We start from the raw sequence: 22,500 nt of genomic DNA, 5'->3' as shown, positions 1-22,500 counted from the left end.
TTAACCTCAGAATAGATATTTGCACTACCCCAGATGCATAAAGCACTCAGGTGTCGGGTTTTAAATCAGGTGACTGATTATACCTATCATCCAAGAACCAGAACTATGCCTTCGACGACCTAACACTTTCCGTAAACTAAATTTCTCTCACAAACATTTAGTTGATACGAAAGTATGACTGAAGACACTTGCTCAACATACCGCTTAGTGGAACCATTCACCACCCAACCATGACTGCTCAGCATCCTCTAACAAATTTAAATCAAATATTCCACTGTTTTCTGTTTTTCAGTACAAATCAACAACATTCGATTTTTAGTAGAGTAATGCAGAGTTACTTCCCTTGAATTACTTGTCTCCGGATACAGCACTACGTAGTAAACAAGCGAGATGACGAGGTAAATTTTTCTGTCCTCCACCAAAATGAATTTCTGGTATTATATGACGTTCACATCGGAGGAGCCAACGATAAATTAACCCCGTACTGCATTAGATCAGTGAAACAGCGATGCTCAGAAGTAAAATTATCTTCATCGTCGAAAAAGTGTTACCGACGAAAACGTGATGACAGGTAGGAATCTAAAAATCATTGAGCAATTGTATGTATGTATGTATGTATGTATGTATGTATGTATGTGTGCATGTGTATTTAGACAGACAGACAGATAGACAGACAGATAGACAGATAGATAGATAGACAGATAGATAGATAGATTGATTGATTGATTGATTGAGTGAGTGATTGATATACATGTATGTATATGGTTACAGATATACTCTTGTTACATACACGTGCACAAATATATTAACATCATACACGTAGATACAGACGCATAAACCAGATTTTTGCATGCATACAAGTATGCATCCATACGTACCAACATACACACATACATACATTACACAGACACACACACTCATACGTGTTATATAAACATTCATCATACAACTAGGTTTACATTAATTTGTAATGTTAAAAATTAATTGGCTATAAATATTAATTTATTACATAGATACATGTCTTACACTTATGGTGAAATGACCAAACGCTACTGTGTGCCATTCTAACCTTTTTTCAAAACCAAAGTAATGCAAATGAAGTAAAATTTTTACTTTCTGGAACCGATATATGATCACCGGAAGTTTAATTCTGTTAGTGCTAGCTGAAGTAAACACCGCTTTTTCATGCTAGCGACTCCGTTACTCATCCGGATTGTTATAGTCTCAATGTTGCTGCAAACCTCCAGCCATTTTCATGTGACTATGACAACCAAGATGCGGACCTTCGTACAAATATAGCGGTGTATATGTGTGTTGATTCCTTTCTTGAGAAATCCATACAAAATTACTCTTATTTAAGCGATGTTGCTACAAATATCTGTTGTGTCTTTTGGAGTTGGGGATTTGAAAAAAAAAAAAAGGTGTAAATGAGATATCTAGACATTTATCCCCTTGCCAAGGAAATTAGTAGCGTGAAAAAAATTGATAAATGCAATAATCAAGTATCGAAACTGCATGAGAGGATATGGTATACCGAGTTTTTACTTCTTGTTCGACGGTTCGTTAGAGTTAGTGAACATGATGTAGTAAAAATTATATACTTACGACACGAGCTTGAAGATAGTTTGGTCCCCGAGCATATCCAGTTCCTGCTTTGTCGTTTTGCATATTGTTTTGGTATTGTTTATATGCAGCGGCAGCATTCTGTAACAACAGCAGAAAGGAAATGCAAAATCGTCCGCTAGACATGTTTACGCAATTGTTTGTTAAAATCATATAATGCAGACGGGAGACAGTACATTCTTTCTTAGTTTTGAAATAAATCCTTACTAGAAATAGCTATAGAATTTGCTGAATGGGTAAGTAAGTGAAATTACAGGATATAAAGTAGACTTATTGATTTCGCTATTCTGAAGAAAGTGCCATGTTTAATTATATCACTAATTATGTTTGTTTTCCTTTTCTTTATTTCTTTTTTGTTTTTGCATTCAGTAATAAGATCCACGTCTTAAGAGAAATTTGTTCCAATGATCAGGAAACAGATTTCTCAGAAATAAAAATAGATATAAAACCGTAAATAAAACTAGTCCTTTCTCCAAGAATTGTACAGGCGTTTAAAATGTAAATAAGAAAGCTACTATTTATGGCGACGCGAAATCCGAACTAGATTTAGCAATGTTTATAATATCGCTGTACTCGTTTGCATATTTCCTTTGCTATATTTAGTGAAAGCTTGTTACACATTTTTTTTTTCGAGTCTGGTAATAAGAGACTAGTTGAGACAAATTGATTTAGTTGGGGGAAGAGGAGATAATATTACTTCCGTTACACCCAACAGCTATTAATCTTGTAATATCTCCCTTTTCATCAAACGTTGGAATAAACCAATCGTATGCTTAATTGAAAGAGAATTTTTTTTTTTAATCTCTTACTATCATCCCCGAGGGATAAAATAGAGAGTTTAAGATTTCAACTAATGAGAGTTGGGTTGAGAATTGAAGTTATAAAAAAAAGATATGTAGTAAGTATTTAGTCTATACGAATGGGAGAAAAGTCATTAAAAGATTACAAGTGAATTATTTATTATTAGGACATTGTACTTTTCTACTCAACACTGGCGCGAATAATTTCAAATGAGTGCAAGTAAATATATTGAAGATAGTAAACTACTTATGACGCAATAAATTGGGGAGAGAGAGAGAGAGAGAGAGAGATAGATGGATAGAGAGAGAGAGAGAGAGAGAGAGAGAGATAGATAGATAGATAAGCGCCGCACATGGGATAAAATTTATAGGGAAGCGAAGAGGAAAAGACGTGGCACTCAAATGGTAAATGATAAAAAGCGGATATAGCAGGGAACTAGGGTCAGGTTACAGACGTAATTAACTTGGGGACCGAGCTGAGAAACAAAGACAGCGAGTAATATGGAACTTAATATCGGGATTTTTTAAAAACATTTTCTAAAAAAAAAAAACTATAATTCAAAATTGAGAATAGAAACAGAACTGGACAAATAATTATAAATACCTCGTTGTGAATGGAAAAAGCTCAATTTTGAAAATTAATCGTATTTACTCGATAATTAATTTACAGTTGTTTCTATTATACATCTATGAAAGGATGTAATTTTTCTTTCTTTCTTTTTTGTATCAAATAATATTGTGAAAATTTATTTACCTGGCTGACTTCACCTGGAGGTCCTGGTGGTCCTGGGACTCCATTCTGACCATCAGATCCGGAATCACCCTTGAAAAATCACAAAAATTATCGTTGTTGTTATTATTATTATTATTATTATTATTATTATTATTATCGTGATGGCGTCTAATGTCACTATTACTGTAGATTTCCTCTTTCGCTGTGACGCCGACAGTTGTAGGTGTCTCACATTTCAAAAGTTCCTTCACATGTTTGCGTGTTATCTGTGTACAGTTGTTAGTGTATGTAATACACACTTGCTAGGAATGTGTTCTTTCAAACTGTTTGAAGCGATCAACCGTTTTTCTCTTTCACGTATGTATTCTTATGTGAAAGGATAGGATTGGATCTCAGTATTGTAAACCTTCAAACTGGTCATCGTCAGCTTTTATTCAGTTCGACACCCAGGCACTGAGCTATTCGTCGTCCGTTTCTCTTTCTCTCCACTTTACAACAAGGTAAACGGAACAGTGCTGACCTAATCATTACTTTGTCCACGCTGGTGACCGGCTTGTAATTCACGAATCTTCAGCCCTAAACCCGATACTTCATACTTTTCAAAGTTGCAACACTTTTCAATATTAAACTGCAAATACTAATCGCTATTGAAACCAACTTTGTTTCAATAATTTCTTCTACAGTTACAATATTCAAATATTTCCTAGTATTAGCTTTCCGTGACTCAATCATGTTTTATGTTTATAAGTGTTGCAAAGAAATTAAAAATAATTTTATAAAAGTCATTTCAAATTGAATTAACAAATCAACAGTAGCAAATTTAATTATCAAGATTTCCTTACATCAATTTCCTTAGCTCCGAATCTCTCAGAAAACAGAATCGCTTGATTAAGTTACATACAGCATTTTCCTCAATAAAATCATTACAAACCTCAAATCTAATATTTTGTTTGCTTTTAAGCAATTTTCAGTTAAGTTGCTATGAGGTGAAAATATATCAAACCGGCAAGTTTTGCATTAATCTTCTTTCAATCTACACGTGCGCTTTGAATTGCTTCAGTGCTTCAAAAGTTACAGGCCAAAGACAACATACCAACAATATAGCAAAAGTTTCAATCATTTAAATGGAGGCAGATTTCACCAGAAATTGTTTCAGTGGCCTTTTGGATTTTTAAGGAGATAGTGCTTCACCACTATATGTAACCTATATTCCATTATTCTAGCCATCTAAATAAAGATTTGAATGACTTGGGAAATAACTTTGACTCGGTATTTTAATGAAGTGGTCGCTAATGAATATGTCTCAGGCTTTTAATTAAGAGCAAGTAGTACATTTGTAATAGTGTTTATAGTAAAAAATGTATTCTAATTGTCTTGTATTTGGTGATAAACACTTATTAGGACCTAAATAAAAACGAATAAAATAAATTCTTACCCTCTCTCCTTGTCTTCCGGGAACTCCTTCTGGTCCCTGGTTTCCAGGTGGTCCCTGTGAAAAAATTCAGATTATTTTTTTTAAATGAGTTACGCAGAAAAATAGATAAATAAATAAATAAGAACATTCATTATTCCTTTTGGTTTACTCGCTATAGTTTTATTGTTTGATATAGTCAGGCTATAGAATATGGCAAATAATAAAATAGTCTGTCATTGCTGACTCTGAAATTCACCAAAACAAACACTAAGACACTACGAAAGAACATATTTAAAGCCATCTTTGGATCGATATTTGATCCAAATTCGATACCTGTCAAGAATATCGGAAATAATCTTTTGTGAAATGAAAGTCTCATTTTTCATCTTTCTTCCAAAGATTATTGGAATGACTGATGGCTATTAAACTTTTTTTTTCGTTTCAACTTCAATAATAATTCACGAAATAGTTAGTGATTTAAGAGTAGTGATTGCTAACATTTGAAAATGATTACTTAAATAACAAAGTAAAAATAGATATTTTACGTAATCAAGGAAACATTTCTTTGGGGTTTTTTTCAAACCAATTTTCGTACTTTTCTCATTTGTAAAAAGAAAAGAAATAACTTTGTATACATCGTTCACACCAATTGAATTTAGATACTTCAAGAGAACGTGAATACTTTGTTTTTCACTCTGAATTCGAAGTAGAGAATGCTATAAATAATAGGGTGTTAATGGTTGGTTTAAAAAAAAATCCTTTCAATAGAAAAAGGCAGCCTTCGACTTTCTCTATCCAGAGGATTTTAAACCAAATATTTACACCATATATATAATATATATATATATATATATATATATGAAAGAGAAAACCAATTTATACTGAAGAATAGTAAAAATACCACTTACAGAACGGTAGACAGTCTGCTGATCAGGGCCTTCAGCCTAATCGGAAAAGAAATTTGAAAATTAAGGTAAACAATTTGAAAAAATTCTTACGAAAACATCTTTATTCTTTAAATAAACTTTGCATTTAAACAATTTCGTTTTTAGTAGCATAAGTCTCTGATAATTTTAAATATATCATTGTTCACACGCTTCATTAATCTGTATAATTATGAACTAATATCCATTAGATAAAATTTCTTTTGGTTCACTCAACCAACATATTCGTATTAAATCTCTTTTTCTTTATTCGTTTATATGGGGTGGTGGAGTGAAAATTTATCCTACACGCAATCCTTATTTTAGATATATCCGTACGGAAACAAAAAATGCTTTTCCTTATGTTATATATACAGTCAGTATATACATACTAGACATACAACTACTTATGTTAGTACATACATACATATTATACATGCAAAAAGATAAAAATTGTAATTAATGCCATTATGTGATTTGTACTTTTACATTCAAACTAAAAGTGTTTCAATCTTGTGATAACAGCGCTTTGATTCCGCGACTTTGAGCTGTGAGTAGTCAAGTATTTTATTTGAGCTTTGAATCAAGCTTTGAATCAAGTTTACCAAAGCGGTGTGTGTGTATGTGTGTGTGTGTGTGTGTGTGTGAAGAGAGGTGGTTATAACATTTAATGCGCGTATTTCTATAATTTAAATTAGGCGACCATCAATCAAGAACCAAGGATTTTTTTTTTCAGGCCACAATGCAACTGTTGCACAGTTGTTTCACAGAATCACAGGTAATGTTGTAGAACGTTATGAAATAGTCTTCCATATGCATTTATAAACACACGTGCATGTTCCTGCGTTTATGCGCTTTCGCGTATACATGTGTGCACATGCATATGTCTCTGGACTTTCAAGAGAGTTAAGACAATGACCAAGACTAAATGAAATCCTGAGTGAAATAAAACAAAAAATCTTAGTGAGGTTTATTAAGTTAGTAGATGGTTAATGTTAATATTTATTGATATGGCTAATGTAAAACTGTACTTATTAATTAATAGATCATGCGTTTGCAAGTGTCACTTTAAATTTGGCAGACGACCTCAAGAATATATATACAGAGCTATAAGTGCTATTATTTGAGTAGCTTGAATAAGTGCAAGTGATGAAATCAGGCCAATCAGAGATTTCAAGACCAACTTCTCGTGAACTTTATCTAGCTTCACAACCAAATGGTAAAGCTATATATCTAGCCAGCTAGCTTTCTATCTGTTTGTCTGTCTGGTTGTCTGTCTGGTTGTCTGTCTGTTTGTCTGTCTGTCTATCTGTACATCTATCTGTCTGTCTATCTATCTAGCTGTCTTTCTACCTACCTATCTACTCATCTACCTACCTACTTCTCTATCAGTATATATATCCACCTACCTATCTATTTATCTATATCTCCAATTACGTAATTACTCAAATGACTGACATGAATATATATTCTGCGCAGTGTTATGTTTAGTCATATACATTCTGTTATTATTTAGTATTTCCAGTTAACAGAGGTTATGGAATGGAAGTTTATTAACTAAGGTTTTTCAATGCAAATAGTGAAAGAGAAAAAGGAATGAAATGATACAAACAGAAGTAAATAAAAAGGGTTAGAAAGAAGTAGATAAGGAGCGATAGACAGGCATAAATTTAGTTAAGTGAAAGACTAAGAAAGACATTAGCAAGAGATACGACTGCGGCCGGGATAGATAATAAGTAATCCCAGCTGAAATTGCAACTAAAAGCTTCATAGGACCTAAATCTAGGACAGATAGTTGGATTGCAGTTAAACTTTGTGAAAGATCCCTAAGGTGATACTGCAGTGAAGAAATTCTATATGAAAATATTGGTCAGTGACTGATATCTCTTGATTTTTCTGACAAGGAAGGGGACAACTTTGGATATGTTTTGGGCATATTCTTATTTCATTAGAGAAGCTTATGAGAAAGCCTTCCGGTATAAAATTTGCGGTTGAAACAGATTCAAGTCATCTTGCTCAGGCCTATCACTGAATAGATTAATTACGGATCTTTAGGGGGTGACTTACATTGGTATGTCACCGTAATCCAATGAAGTACGCACGTCTTAGATGAGACAAGATGGAGCGACCTCTATTCTGTATATATAACCGGTTGGTGCTTAGTTAAAAATATAAATATTGTCTTTCTGTGTTCTATGATAAAGACCTCCAAACATTTTCTTCTTTATATGTATATAGCTTTGGAAGTTCAAAAGGCTAAATAGAACTCAAAACATGAGTATATGTACTTCTTTTAATTGTTGCATGCACGAAACTCTCAGACTTTGAGTCACTTTATAATTTCTGTTAATTAAAAATAAAAAGGATAGATAGACTGAGAGAGAGAATGAAAAGTACTTCAAGAAGGAGAGGAAGAGAAGGGAGTCGAAAAGGTTAGGGTAGAGAGAGAGGTTCAGATCGAGAGAAAATCGAGAAAAAAAATAGAGAGAGAGAGAGAGAGAGAGAGAGGGAGAGAGAGCCATTAAGGAGAGTTTGTATACATTCCAGGTATTTTCACTGAGTGAGAGTAACATCAATCTAAACATGCTCTGGAATATAATTAGAGAGAGTAAATGATATCAATCAACATAGTGAAGACATTCCGAATTAAAGATAGCCATTTCTCTTACCGCTGAAGTCTTATCTGAAGTGAAACAAAAGGTAAGAAAAGAAGACGATTAATATACATAGACGCTTAATTTTTATGTTATTCTTCAATTTTCTCTAGACATGAATGCTGGTTGTATCAATAGTTTGATTTTTCTGTGCGTAGAAGTACGTTGTCTCCTACCCATATTTTATTGGGGGTAGGGACAAGTCGATTACAGATGGTCCTGAATACCTCGTGTGGTACCTATTTTTTCGACTCTTGGAGGATTAAAAGGGTAGGTTGACCCCCGGCTCGATTTGAACTCAGAATGTGTATCTGTATGTGTGTGTGTGCGTGTACGCGCGTGCGCACATGAGCATGCGTATGTATGCATGCATGTGTGTGTGTGTGTGCGCGCGCGCGATTATACAGGGGTGGGCAAAAGTAGATATACAGTATAGAATCATAGAAACAGAGAAATGAAAAAATCATTCATTCAACAACTGTATGTCTATTTTTGCTCACTCCTGTATGTACATGTGTGTGTATGTATATATGTATATATGTGTGTATATATGATTGTAGTGTGTATGTATGTGTGTGTGTGTGTGTGTGTGTGTGTGTAATGCATTAATGTATTAAGGTAACCGACTGGCTAAGTCGTCAGAGTAATTATTCGGTCTTCCGCGGTCTGAGTTCAAGTATGGCTGGGTTCGATTTTAATTTTAATCCTTATGGAATTGATAAACAAAGTAACGGTCTTGTACTGGTGCGACCTTTTTCCTTCACTAACAGTTATATCTTGAATGCGGTTTTAAGGGACCCTAGCGCTCAGCTTATTTCATCGAACCCAAAACGAAGAAAAGCAAAATCGACCTCGGCGGAATTTGAACTCGGAACGTTCAAAGACGGACGAAACGCTGCGAAGTATTTTGCCCACGTGCCAACGTTTCTGCCAGCTCGCCGCCTTGGCCTGAAATTTTGTAGGGAGCATTCAACAGCATCGATCCCAAGACTCCACTGATACAAATTTATCGACCACGAAAGGATGAGAGGCAAAGTACACCTCGGCAGAATTTGAACTCAGAACATCAAGACGAACGAAATGCCACTAAGCATTTTATTCAACATGCTAGCGATTGTGGGAGCTCGAAGTATTGATGATGATAATGATAATAATAATAACAATAATGGTTTCAAGTTTTGGTACAAGGCCAGTAGTTTGGGGCTGAGGGTATAAGTCGATTACATCGACTCCTGTATACAATTTTACTTATTTTTCGACCCCGAAAGGATGAAAGGCAAAGTCGACCTCAGCGGAATCTGAACTCAGAACGTAAAGACAGACGAAATGCTGCTAACCATTTTGTCTAGCGTGTTCTGGCTACTCGCCGCCTTGATAGTAATAATAATAATAATAATTTCCAACAGTCTGATCTCTTTTGTGTATATGAAATAATGATGAGTTTTCTGGTGATAAAAACGCCATAACTTACCAACGTCGCAACCTTCACGGGTGTCACAAGACACTTCACCATTTGTACAAGTACAGATAGAACATTCGTCTTGTTCCCACGTATCACCATCTTTAAAAAAACGTCCGCTAAAGTAGCAGCCTGATAGTTCAAGTTTACTGGTCATTTCTGAAATAAAGAACAAAGATAACTTTACGTTTGTCAGGAATACTGATAAATTTGTTATTAGCACAAAGAATTCTTATTTTAAAGGTAGAAAACATGATTTCACATGGTTCGACTGGGAATCGAAACCAGCTCGTTTCTCAGAAAACTTACTTTTCCGTAAATTTGTCCGCATCACAAAAAGGTAGTTAATTTTGACTAAGCATAAAGATTCTAACTTACGGAAAATATCGACTTTCAGGTTTTTCATCGAGGCATTAAGAACGTAATTAAGGTGCACATGAATCAAGCGAGAATTGAAACCCAGTCGCAGGAGTTTATCCCTTGCAATCAGCGTTCATTACAAAAATATATTAGTTGCTTTCTAACGCCGAACGCACGCGATTATTGCAAAGGAGAATGGTATTAAATTTTATATTCAACAATATCGTGCGTTTAAAATTTGAAGTCAATCTTAGTGAAATCTGAATGCAGTGCAATGGAGTCCTATTGAAATATGTTCCCTAAGGTGAATAACAACTAAAATAGGGATTGTTGGAAATTTCTTTTAACGCCCGAATATTTTAATCCAAATTATTTCTTTTTACTGTTTTGTATTTTTAAATATCTTTGTAACTATTTCTTTCTTTCTCCTTTATTAGGAAAATCCAGAACTATTAGTGTTCTTTCTAAACCCCCAAAGTAACAGGCTAGTCTATAGTCGATGTGTCTAATCATGCTATAAAGTCTACTTGTCTTGTTTCGAACGTTATAAGAGGATCCATCCATCGGTTGAGTATATGGAAATACTCCTAGAATAACCGAAATTAAGTTATTTTACAATGAAACTGATTTCCATAAAAAGCCTTTACTGAGCGCAAGAAGTGTGAATTTAGTGAGCAATTAAACTGAGCAATTATTTGAACGTTATCAATTTTATACAAACAAATAAAAGGCACAAAGTTACAAATGCAATCACATCTAATGATTAATTGAAGAATCAACTCTTCTATATTTATATTTCTTTATTGCCCTCATGGAGCTAAACATAAGTAACTGGTATTTATTTAATCGACCCCGAAAGGATGAAAGGCAAAGTCGACCTCGGCCGAATTTGAACCCAGAACGTAACGGCAGGCGAAATACCTATTTCTTTACTATCCACAAGGGGCTAAACACCGAGAGGACAAACAAGGACAGACAAACGGATTAAGTCGATTATATCGACCCCAGTGCGTAACTAGTACTTATTTAATCGACCCCGAAAGGATGAAAGGCAAAGTCGACCTCGGCGGAATTTGAACTCAGAATGTAACGGCAGACGAAATACGGCGTGCTAACGTTTCTGCCAGCTCGCCGCCTTATATTCTATATTTAGTAAAAGTCGTGGCAGTTAGCTTTAAAGCTGAGAATTTTTACTGCCATGAGCTCTAAATACATAGACGTTTTCATGCAAATTGATAATAGCTACATTCTAAACAATAACAGTACTAAAATCCAAAATTCACACGCTAGCGAAACGACGACTATATATCAACGCATTTAGAAAAATAGTTTGGTTGATGTCAAAATTATATCCAGAACGTAAACAACTGTTTGTGTATATGAAAAATTGGAAAGACAGCCACAAAGACGATTTCAACAATGTCTAGTGACATATTTATTATAAATAATAAAGCAGTTTTCTGCTACAGGAGCCCTTGTTTATATTCTAATGAATTGATGATAGAGTAGGACGTTATGGATAAAAACACTCTAAAAGAAATCATCAATATAAGTGTGAACCACCTATTAAAATTTATGAATCCAGGAAACACTTTAAGCCAGAAAGGAAAGTTGAAGGCGTATTAGTTTTCTTTCAGTCAACACCAGGGGTTTTTTGTGGGGTAAGGGTTATATGTACAACTAGGTAGCTCAGAATGAAGTTATTGATATACAAAGTCAGGTACAATTAGCTGGTATATATCTAATACTAAATAGCTCCGCCATTGAAAAGTCTGTTTTATATGAAACAAAATACGTTACAAATGGATAGGCGTCCTAAAACTACATTTAGATATGTGAAAAATAAGAGAGAGAGATGGGGGTGCAATCTTTCTATAATGATGTTCTTCGTACTAGCCGTAAGTAATTTATGCCGAGAAATCACAAAAAACTTCTCAGTTAATTTTCTAAGAGAAAGAGACAAACAGCGCTAACTTGATACAGAACATTGATTTTATATGAAATCAGTGTTTTAGTTAAGACACCTCCACCTGTGTAGCAGAAACATTAAAATCACAAACATACATAGCTACAAGCCATTGCATAGAGTTCCACTCTGTAACATTACAAAAGTAACCATTTGGTCGAACTATACGCCATCTTAACTATGTCCCTAGTATCTATTATGACTTATTATTATCATGGGATTGACTAAAATATTTCCAGTAATCTTATATGGTAATAATGGTAACGAATAAACAGAAAATAATGAATTAGGATTTTTTTTTTTAAACATGGCGTCTTGATCTTTTCTGAACTTATTCTGAGACCAACTTTAAATTATTGGAAGTTCAGAAAATAGCTACTAAAAAAGATAGCTAAATAAAAAGATGATGGACGGGTCCAGACAACAGCTACTATTAGAACATTTTAGGGAGAAATATGCAGGGAGCATTGCAGTACAGGATACAACTGCTTTTATTATCTGACAGAAGTAATTCCGCTTAAAAAAAAAAAAAGATAAGGAAAGTGTCCAAATGGAAAACGAGATTATTCTGTTATATTAATATTCATTGGGGCAGCAGTCTTAAGAAGTTGGACGTCATTGGCGGCTCAGCGGTGCGATTGGTTCGTAACTAAAGGCCAGTTTCGCCATACACATTAGTATATATATATATATATACATGCATTCATATTCGTACAAATATACATACATGATTACATATACACATGCAAGCATACATACATACATACATACATACATACATACATACATACATACATACATACATACATACATACATACATGTGGTGGTTGTCTATTCTTTATGCAGAGTTTGACCACCTCCTGTACCTACACCTTAGAACCATCTGATGTGGCTTTTTAAACCGGACAATGTTCTGAAAAGACACCCACATAGATTGCACCTCCGATTTGGACCACAAAGAGCTGCAGATAAGTTCTGATCTTTGTGGATCTTAAGATGTCTTTTGAAGCCTCCGTTAGATTTGTAAACCTTCTGTTATACACTGCATTCAAAGGTGTGCACATACATACATACATACATACATACATAATACATACATACATACATACATACATACATACATACATTATATATATGCCTTGCCTTGGGTTTTCAGCACCGCGATGGAGTTGTAAGGATACCATCATGATATAGGGCGTATCTTGGACATTCTTAGATTTGATGGAGTCCTTATCTCTCTCGGTCTAAGTACGACAGATTTCTTCCAGAGAGAGATAAACAGATAGAAAAGAGGAAGAGAGAGAGAGAGAAGTAGAAGAACCATCGACCACAATGTGGGGGTGGTTCTATGTTTACCGATCCTGAATGAATGAAGGGACGTGTTGGTTCCCGTGGGATTAGAAAGTTGAAACGAATACCGCAAAACAATCTCTCAGACGTTCCAGCGACTGTGCCAAATGACCACCTATACATATAGCCCTAGAGACAAACATACACATTATACATACACACATTCATACACACACATACATAGATAATACAAAAATACCTACATACATATATATGCACACACACACACACACACATACATACGTACGTACATGCATACATATGGGAGTTTTAAAGTATTTATTAAGTTATTTACATACCATATATTAATGAAACATCTTACATAATGAAATTCTTTCTTCATTACTTAAAATAGTGCGTGCGCGCGCATGTGTATGTGCGCCTGTGTGGTGTGTGTGTGTGTGTGTGCATGCTTGCGTGTAGAGTGGGCTATAGATGAAAATTTACATACAATCCGCCAAATCTAAATGTGGAATAATATATCTATCTATCTTTATTCTGTGTTTTATATACACAGAGAGATACACACACCCACACAATACATTATATATAATATATATATATATATATATAATATTATATAATATATATTATATATAATATATATAATATATACTCTTTTACTCTTTTACTTGTTTCAGTCATTGACTGCGCCCATGCTGTAGCAACCGCCTTTAATCGAGCAATCGACTCCAGGACTTATTCTTTGTAAGCCTAGTACATATTCTATCGGTCTCTTTTTGCTGAACCGCTAATTTACAGGGGCGTAAACACTCCATCATCAGTTGTCAAGCAATGCTGGGAGGACAAACACAGACACACAAACATAAACACATACATATATATATATATATATATATATATACATATACGACGGGCTTCTTTCAGTTTCCGTTTACCAAATCCACTCATAAGGCTTTGGTCGGCCGAGGCTTTAGCAGAAGACACTTGCCCAAGGTGCCATGCAGTGGGAATGAACCCGGAACCATGTGCTTGGTAAGCAAGCTATTTACCCACACGCCATCATATATATATATATATCATATATATATATATATATATATATATATCTATATATATATACATCAATAATATATATATAGATATAATATATACATAATATATATATTATATATATAATATATATATATAGAAATATATATATATACACATATATACATGTATGTATATATATATGTGTATATATATATATATACATACATACATACATACTCATATATATATATATATACATATATATATATACATTCATACATACATACATACATACATACATGTGTGTGTGTGTGTGTATGTTACAAGACGAAGAATGAATATAACACAACTTTGATTTTAGTTATAGTTCTTTTTGCCTCATTGTATGTGTGTGATTCCGCGTGAAAATGTTACGCAATGTATGTATTACCTTATATCAAAATATTGGAGTGGCGCTTCATCAGACTAACATCAAGTTGCATTTTTTTTCTTTTTTTACATTGTGCGACGAAAATGCATTGGAAATAATACCAATTTTCTACCCTAGTAGCGAGAACAGTACTAAAAGACGTTTATTTACAATAAAGTCCCTAAAAAGAAAATGTGAATCGTTTTTGTAAGAGATTAAAGCCGCAAAGAAATGAACGGGTGTTTCGTTGAAATTATTAAAAATTGATTGACCGAAAGTTTCGTCTCAGAAAAAAAAAATCATAACTTAAGTGTATAAAATTTTAATATATTGGGTTGACGCATAATTAATAAAACTTAAATTATGAATTAAATTATAAAACGGTCGTTAATTATGCACCAACCGAATAAAATCTGCAATCGAAATATTATCATTACTTTTTCCTAGAAGTTTCTCGAAAAGAAAAAAACAACATTTTATTTTGCCTTGCTTATAGATTACTGTTATTGTCTGAGAGCACTAAATAGTTTATGTGAAGTGGAACGACTTCAAACTGGATGGTCTCTAATGGATACGTTTTCCGTTTTCTGTTGAGGCTATTTTACTTCAAGTACAATATAAATTTATATATATAGGCGCAGGAGTGGCTGTGTGGTAAGTAGCTTGCTTACGAACCACATGGTTCCGGGTTCAGTCCCACTGCGTGGCACCTTGGGCAAGTGTCTTCTACTATAGCTTCGGGCCGACCAAAGCCTTGTGAGTGGATTTGGTAGACGGAAACTGAAAGAAGCCCGTCGTATATATGTATATATATATGTGTGTATATATGTTTGTGTGTCTGTGTTTGTCCCCCCAACATCGCTTGACACCCGATGCTGGTGTGTTTACGTCCCAGTAACTTAGCGGTTCAGCAAAAGAGACCGATAGAATAAGTACTAGGCTTACAAAGAATAAGTCCTGGGGTCGATTTGCTCGACTAAATGCGGTGCTCCAGCATGGGTGCAGTCAAATGACTGAAACAAGTAAAAGAGTATATATATAAATATATAAGAGAAAGGCATGAATGCAAAAGCATCTCATGTGTTTTCTTTCTTTTTTTTTTATTCTTCCTTATCAAAATATTTGCGTCTTCCTACCAGCATCAAGAAATAATTATTTTGGCTGATGTTGTTGTTGTTGTTGTCGTTGTTGTTATAAACGAAGGGAAAAGGAGGATAATATAATTTATTTTTTTAAAAATCAGAAACAAAATCTGAAAAAAAAAAAAAAAAGAGGAAATAAAATATCAAGAATACGCTGACGATATACATTTTTTTTTCTTCTTCTCCTTCTTCTTCCTCTTCTAAAATTCTACATCGTCAGCATGTTATTCTCGCAATGTCAGCACAATCTTAACAAATCTCAAGAAGACCCTTGCTGTAACCGGATGACGTCACACCCATTTTGCAGTTCTTTACTTACGCTCCTCTCTCCCCCTTCACGCTGGCTCTCCATCCTCCCCTCCCCCTCCTACTTCATTTCCTTTCAGTTTTCCTTCGCCCCATTCCCCCCCTCCTCTGTCTCTCCCTCTCTCCCTTTCTTTCACAATTTTGCCGTCTCCCGCACGCTCTCTCAGTCTGAAATCTCACAACCTCTCTCGCTTAGGTTTGCTTATTTTTATTTTTATTTTTATTTTTTTTTACTTTTTTGTCTCTTTCGCCCCCCCCCCCTCCTTCCCTTTTCCGCTCCTTCCATTTCCTTCATTTCTGTTTTTCTCTTTAGCTCAAACTGCCATCCACTGCACTTTCCAACTTTCCAACCCCGCTATGTGCGCACGCACACACACACACACACACACACACACACACACACACACACACACACACACACATACATATGAGTGCGTGTATATATATATATATATATATATATATATATATATATATATATAAATTCCAGGGTACCATAAATGTTTTTATTTTTCATTCCCTTTCGAAATTACCCCTAATAATAGTTGGAGTTTAACTACTCCTTCTAGCGGGTCAGATGTCCTGTTACGGCCACCTCTTATGTGTTTAAATGTACACTGATATATATATATACATATATATATATATATATATATATATATATATATATATATGTGTGTGTGTGTGTGTATGTATGTGTATGTATGTATGTATGTATGTATGTATGTATGCACACACATACATGGGCATATAAATAAATGCATACATACATCATACATATATATGTATGAGTGTGTATGTATATATGTGTGAGTACGTGTGTGTGTGCGCGCGCGTGCGTGCGTGTTTCTTAGCCATAGATGTCGCTAAAACACCACCACCACCAAAATTACCATTACCATCATCATTGTCATCATCATCCAATTTGCCACCAACGCAGACACTACCACTACTACTACTACTACTACTACCCCTATTACTATTGTTGTTGTTACAGCCACCTCCTCTAATCCTATTACGGATAGTGGAAACAGCATCATTATCAAAATCACAACTACTACCATCAGCTTCATCTCCATCGCCATCATGGTGTGTTAAAGTCGACCATCATTTATTGCCATCACCACCACTACCACAGCCGCCGCCGCCACCACTACTTTTACTACCATCATGACCATCTGTTACTATCTTGCCCACCGCCACCATCATCAACGTTATTATTATAAGCATTAAGACCAAAAACCATTATCATCATCATCACCATCATCAACAACACTTTTGACACCACCCCCGCAATCAGTACCATCGCCAACACTCCTATCAATACCACCAACAATAACCAGCTAACGTGGCTCGATCTGCTAGAAATAGCAGTCAAATTTCCCTCAAATTACACCCTACTGTTGTCTTAGGAAAAAAATTGAGACGTAGATTGATGTGGTTCTGGTTTTCCTGTATAGAGGAATAAGAGACTGGATGGTCACGGGTGGAAGGTCTTTGACCATGCGTCTACCACCATTACTACTTGCACCAGTCTTCACCATCGCCACAATCATCGCCACTACCACCACCACCACCACTACCACTATCACCTTATTACCACCACTACTACCACCGCCACCACAAAGTTCCTTCGTCTCTCCACATCTGTCTTCTCTTCCTCAACTTCCCACCTTCACTCCCACCTCCATCCCTCGCTCAAATATGTCTTGAGAAATTCCATCAGATTAATGGAGATTGCAGGGGTGGGGAGGAAAGAAACAGATGTTGAGATTGCTGTTGTTGATATCATTGTTGTTGATGCTGGTGGTGGTGGTGGTGGTGGTGGTGGTGGTGGCGATGACCGTGTTAATGTCAACAGACGACGATGATGATGATGAGGCTTGCGATGCTGATGATGGTGAAGACCAGGGTGCGGTTTGATACATCTATGTACTGTGTATAAAATGAGAGTATGTGTTTGTATATACATATATATATATTTATAGAATGTATGTATGTATATGTACATATATATAGACAAATACAGATACATTACACAAAGGAACATACACACGCTATGTGTGTGTGTGTGTAAGAATGCAGATACGGTTCGTTGATCAAGAAGCTCGCTTCGTAATCATGCATGACGCCTTGCACAAATATATATTATTTAATAGCACGGGACGGGAACGTTTATATCTACACCTGTACAAACACCAAATATAAAGATATTTTATGTAAATGGACTAAATAATCCTTTCTACTTCAGGCACAAGGCCTGAAATTCGGGGAGGGGACTAGTCGATTACATCGACCCCAGTGTTTCACTGGTACTTAATTTATCGATCCCAAAAGGATGAAAGGCAAAGTCGATACTCAGAACGTAGCGACTGGCGAAATACCGTTGAGCATTATGTGCAGTGTGCTAACGACTCTGCCAGCTCGCCAGAGCTCTAAATGATTAAGATCAGTGAAACTCAAGAAAGGAACTGTTCGATTTGTATAACTGAATGGTTATTAATTCGATAGCTATAATACAACATTATTTTTAATGTGTGCAATAATTATTTCTACTATAAGAACAAGGCCTGAAATTTGGTACTAGACCAGCTATTTCTGGGGAGGAGGCCAGTCAGTCGATTACATCGACCCCAGTGTTCAACTGGTACTTATTTTATTAACATCGAAAGGATGAAAAAAAAAAAGAGTTGACCACAGCTGGAAAAAATGCTGCTAAGCATTTTGTTCAACGCACCGGCTTGCCAACAAGTTATTCCATAAGTAATAGTTGTAGTAACTTGAGTAATACCCCTGAAGTATCATCAGTTGTTCTACAGACAATGAGACACCTGTAGCGGAGTCTAGTAGTAATGGGTATGTCTCTGGAATATGAATCGGTGATATGAATGGTAACCAACTCATTTTCGTTTCTGAAAGCATGAAAGCCACGGCATCCTACGCCCATGTCTACCTGTACCTCGTCCAACCACATAAATCTCGAGTCGTTGAGCCCAATGACAAGAGACTAAAACCTTAGTTTGTGCATATATTCGTCACGAGTTTGCTGTCGGTTACCACGTAACCGTATTTAATCTAGAATTTAATAGGAATTATCGTCTCGGATACCGCATTTGTTTTCTGCTAATGGTAAAATTATGTGGGTTTTCTGTAAAACCTGCAGAGACGGCGCAGTGTTTGGCGCTCATCCACCATCTGCACTCTGAAATACACCAAACACTTTCACACACACACATACACACACACACACACCACACACACACACTAGGAGATGCATGGAGCGATAAAATGGTTATATAACCATGCCTCTCCCGAGTGAATTAATGATGTAACGTTATGTTCTGAGTTCAAATTCGGCCGAGGTCGACTTTGCATTTCATCCTTTCAGGGTCGATAAATTAAGTACCAGTTACACACTGGAGTCGATGTAATCGACTTAATCCCTTTGTCTGTCCTTGTTTGTCCCCTCTATGTTTAGCCCCTAGTGGGCAATAAAGAAATAAGAAAAGGATGTGAGTATCTCAATATTTCAACAGATAATCTCAACGAGGATTTGTAAAGAGTTTAGACAGTAGATTAAATCGTTTACTTTTACTGTTAGCAATTTTGTCGATACTCTGAGTTTTAAATCTAAATAATCTGGGATTTAAAAGTAAAAATTACTATGGCTTTATGGTTTGATACAGTCTGATTTGAACTGAGAACATTGTGCTTATGAACTAGTTACCCTAAAACTACCCCCTTCCTCCAACAAGCAGTCACAATGGCAACTCCTTGGGTACGTGCGTATGCGCGCATGTGTGTATGCCTGTGTAAGTGTGTGTGTGTGCGTGTGTGTGTTTCACTCTCGATTTCCTCTTTCCCTTCTCTCCCCACTCCCTCTCTCACCCCCCCTCTCTTCAACAAAAATCGCTGACTAACGCAATTTCTAGTTCAGCACCATCTCCTCCTCCCTACGTCTTCTTTTCATTTTCCTTCCTCCCATTTCGAGGTAGCGTGATAGCGTTTCTGGTGACGCCGATGGTGATGATGGTGATGGTGGTTGTAGTAGTAGTAGTAGTAGTAGTAGTAGTAGTAGTAGTAGTAGAGATGGTGGTGATGCCGGTGGTTTGGGTGTGAATTGAAATTCTACGCAATTTACTTATCGTTCTTGCAACTCTGCAATATTCAGACATCAGCGCACAGTTCCCCAACCCCGCAACCCCTGCCGCTTCAGCAAGCGTATTCGGCCCCTTCACTCACCACTGTCACCAGCTCTGTTCCTGTACTAACCCCTCACCCAGCTAAATACCCTACTAACCCCACTACTCAGCTTTCAATAGAGCTAGACTGTAAAAGTTTGATTATGTAACAAGCTTCCTTCCACAAACACGCACACACACATACATACATACGCAGACAGACTCGCATAACGTGCGCGCGCACACGCGCACACTCACACATGGACGCGCGCGCGCACTCACACACGGACGCGCACACGGCGTGTGTGAATTTCTGTACGTATGTATGTATGTATGAGTAATAAAGGTACTTGCATATATTCTTTTCTACTCTATGCACAAGGCCCGAAATTTGGGGGGGAGTGGGCCAGTCGATTAGATCGAACCCCCAGTACGCAACTGGTACTAAAATTTATCGGCCCTAAAAGGATGAAAGGCAAACTCGACCTCGGCGGAATTTGAACTCGGAACGTAAAGGCAGACGAAATACTGGTAAGCATTCCACCCGGCTAACGTTTCTGCCAGCTCACCACTTCCATATATTTATAATAAAGGTACTTGAATATATATATATACGAATATTTACATTTTGATGCACGCGCTCACATGCACACGCATCACTCATACACACTCACACATATATATAAACAGATAGATATACATACATGCATGCATATGCTTATTCATGTGTACACATACATATATATATGAATATACTTGTATATACATATATATATATATAATATATATATTATTTACAATACATATATATATATTATATATACATATATATAAACATACATACTCATACATATATTTATATTATATCGTATATACATATATATATATATTAATACATATACATATATATATATATTATATATATATACATATATATATTATATAGTATTATATATATATATATTATATATATATATATATTATATATATATATATATATAATTATATATATTATATATCTATACATATATATATTATATATATATATATATAATATATCAATATATATACATATATATCTTATATATATATATATATATATATAATATCTATATTATACATCTATATATATTATATATATATATATATTATATATAATATATGTATATATATTATATATATTATCTATATATATCATATATATATTATATATATATAATATATATATATATATATATATACATATATATAATACATATATATATACATACATATTCTATATTTTTACTTGCTTCAGTCATTTGACTGCGGGCATTCTGGGGCACCGCCTTTAGACGAACGAATCGATCCTCAGGACTTATTCTATCGAACCTCTAAGTTGCGGGTACGTAAACTCTGCAACATTGGGAGAGGGCAAACACAGACACAGAAACATATACATATATATATTAGACGGGCTTCTTGGCTTCTTTCAGTTTCCGTCTACCAAATCCACTCACAAGGCTTTTGGTCGGCTAGGGGCTATAGTAGAAGACACTTATCGAAGGTGCCACGCAGTGGGACTGAACCCGGAACTATGTTGTTGGGAAGCAATTTTCTTACCACACACAGCCACGCCTATATATTATATATATATATATATATATATATATATATATATATATATATATATATATATATATATATATATATATATATATATATATATATATATAGGCTACAGCAGCTAATTGCTCCCACAGCCAAGTTCGCCAATTAATGAATATGTGAGCATCTGGAAAATTGCACACGTGTCTGTTTAATGGTCTGAGGAGTCATTAACTGATGTCATATAAATATGCACTCTGCATGACGTATTGAGTACACTTTTTCTGTATTTGTGCACCTGTCCACCTGTTCATTAACACATCAATACATACATATGCACACATGCGTTGTATACATACATACATAATATGTGTATGTATACTATTTACAAGCATCGTTTATATACATGTATATGTTTGTACATTCACTTATAAACACTGTATGTTTATGTGTGGTGGAGTGTGTCACGTGATCCTAAATACAATTTCTATATAACAGCGTACAACCGCCATCACTACCACCACCACAACCACCACCGCCACCAGCCTCCATTGCCAACTTCCTATTACTTATACACTGCTTAAGTAACTTCCTCA

At 35.4% G+C, this 22,500-nt stretch overlaps 2 protein-coding genes across 3 annotated transcripts in view; one reads left to right on the top strand and one right to left on the bottom strand.

Annotated features, from left to right (window-relative positions):
- The window catches only part of LOC115213426 (collagen alpha-1(I) chain), a 74,321-nt gene that overhangs the window by 49,132 nt on the left and 2,689 nt on the right, over nt 1-22,500 (bottom strand). For both annotated transcript variants that reach the window (XM_029782399.2, XM_029782398.2), the window contains exons 2-7: nt 9,619-9,765; nt 8,163-8,176; nt 5,479-5,514; nt 4,592-4,645; nt 3,178-3,246; nt 1,606-1,704 (exon numbers count right to left, since the gene is read on the bottom strand). In XM_029782399.2, coding sequence (XP_029638259.1) covers nt 1,606-1,704; nt 3,178-3,246; nt 4,592-4,645; nt 5,479-5,514; nt 8,163-8,176; nt 9,619-9,765 — 419 coding nt within the window. The remainder of the gene's footprint in view (nt 1-1,605; nt 1,705-3,177; nt 3,247-4,591; nt 4,646-5,478; nt 5,515-8,162; nt 8,177-9,618; nt 9,766-22,500) is intronic.
- The window catches only part of LOC115213425 (PH domain leucine-rich repeat-containing protein phosphatase 2), a 219,748-nt gene continuing 197,473 nt past the window's right edge, over nt 226-22,500 (top strand). The window contains exon 1 of the mRNA XM_029782395.2: nt 226-571. Coding sequence (XP_029638255.1) covers nt 565-571 — 7 coding nt within the window. The 5' untranslated portion in view covers nt 226-564. The remainder of the gene's footprint in view (nt 572-22,500) is intronic.

This window comes from Octopus sinensis, linkage group LG6 (assembly GCF_006345805.1).
Source record: "Octopus sinensis linkage group LG6, ASM634580v1, whole genome shotgun sequence".
NCBI lineage: Eukaryota > Metazoa > Mollusca > Cephalopoda > Octopoda > Octopodidae > Octopus > Octopus sinensis.
Note: the sequence above shows the minus strand (reverse complement) of the source record. Positions and strands in the feature narration are given on the sequence as shown.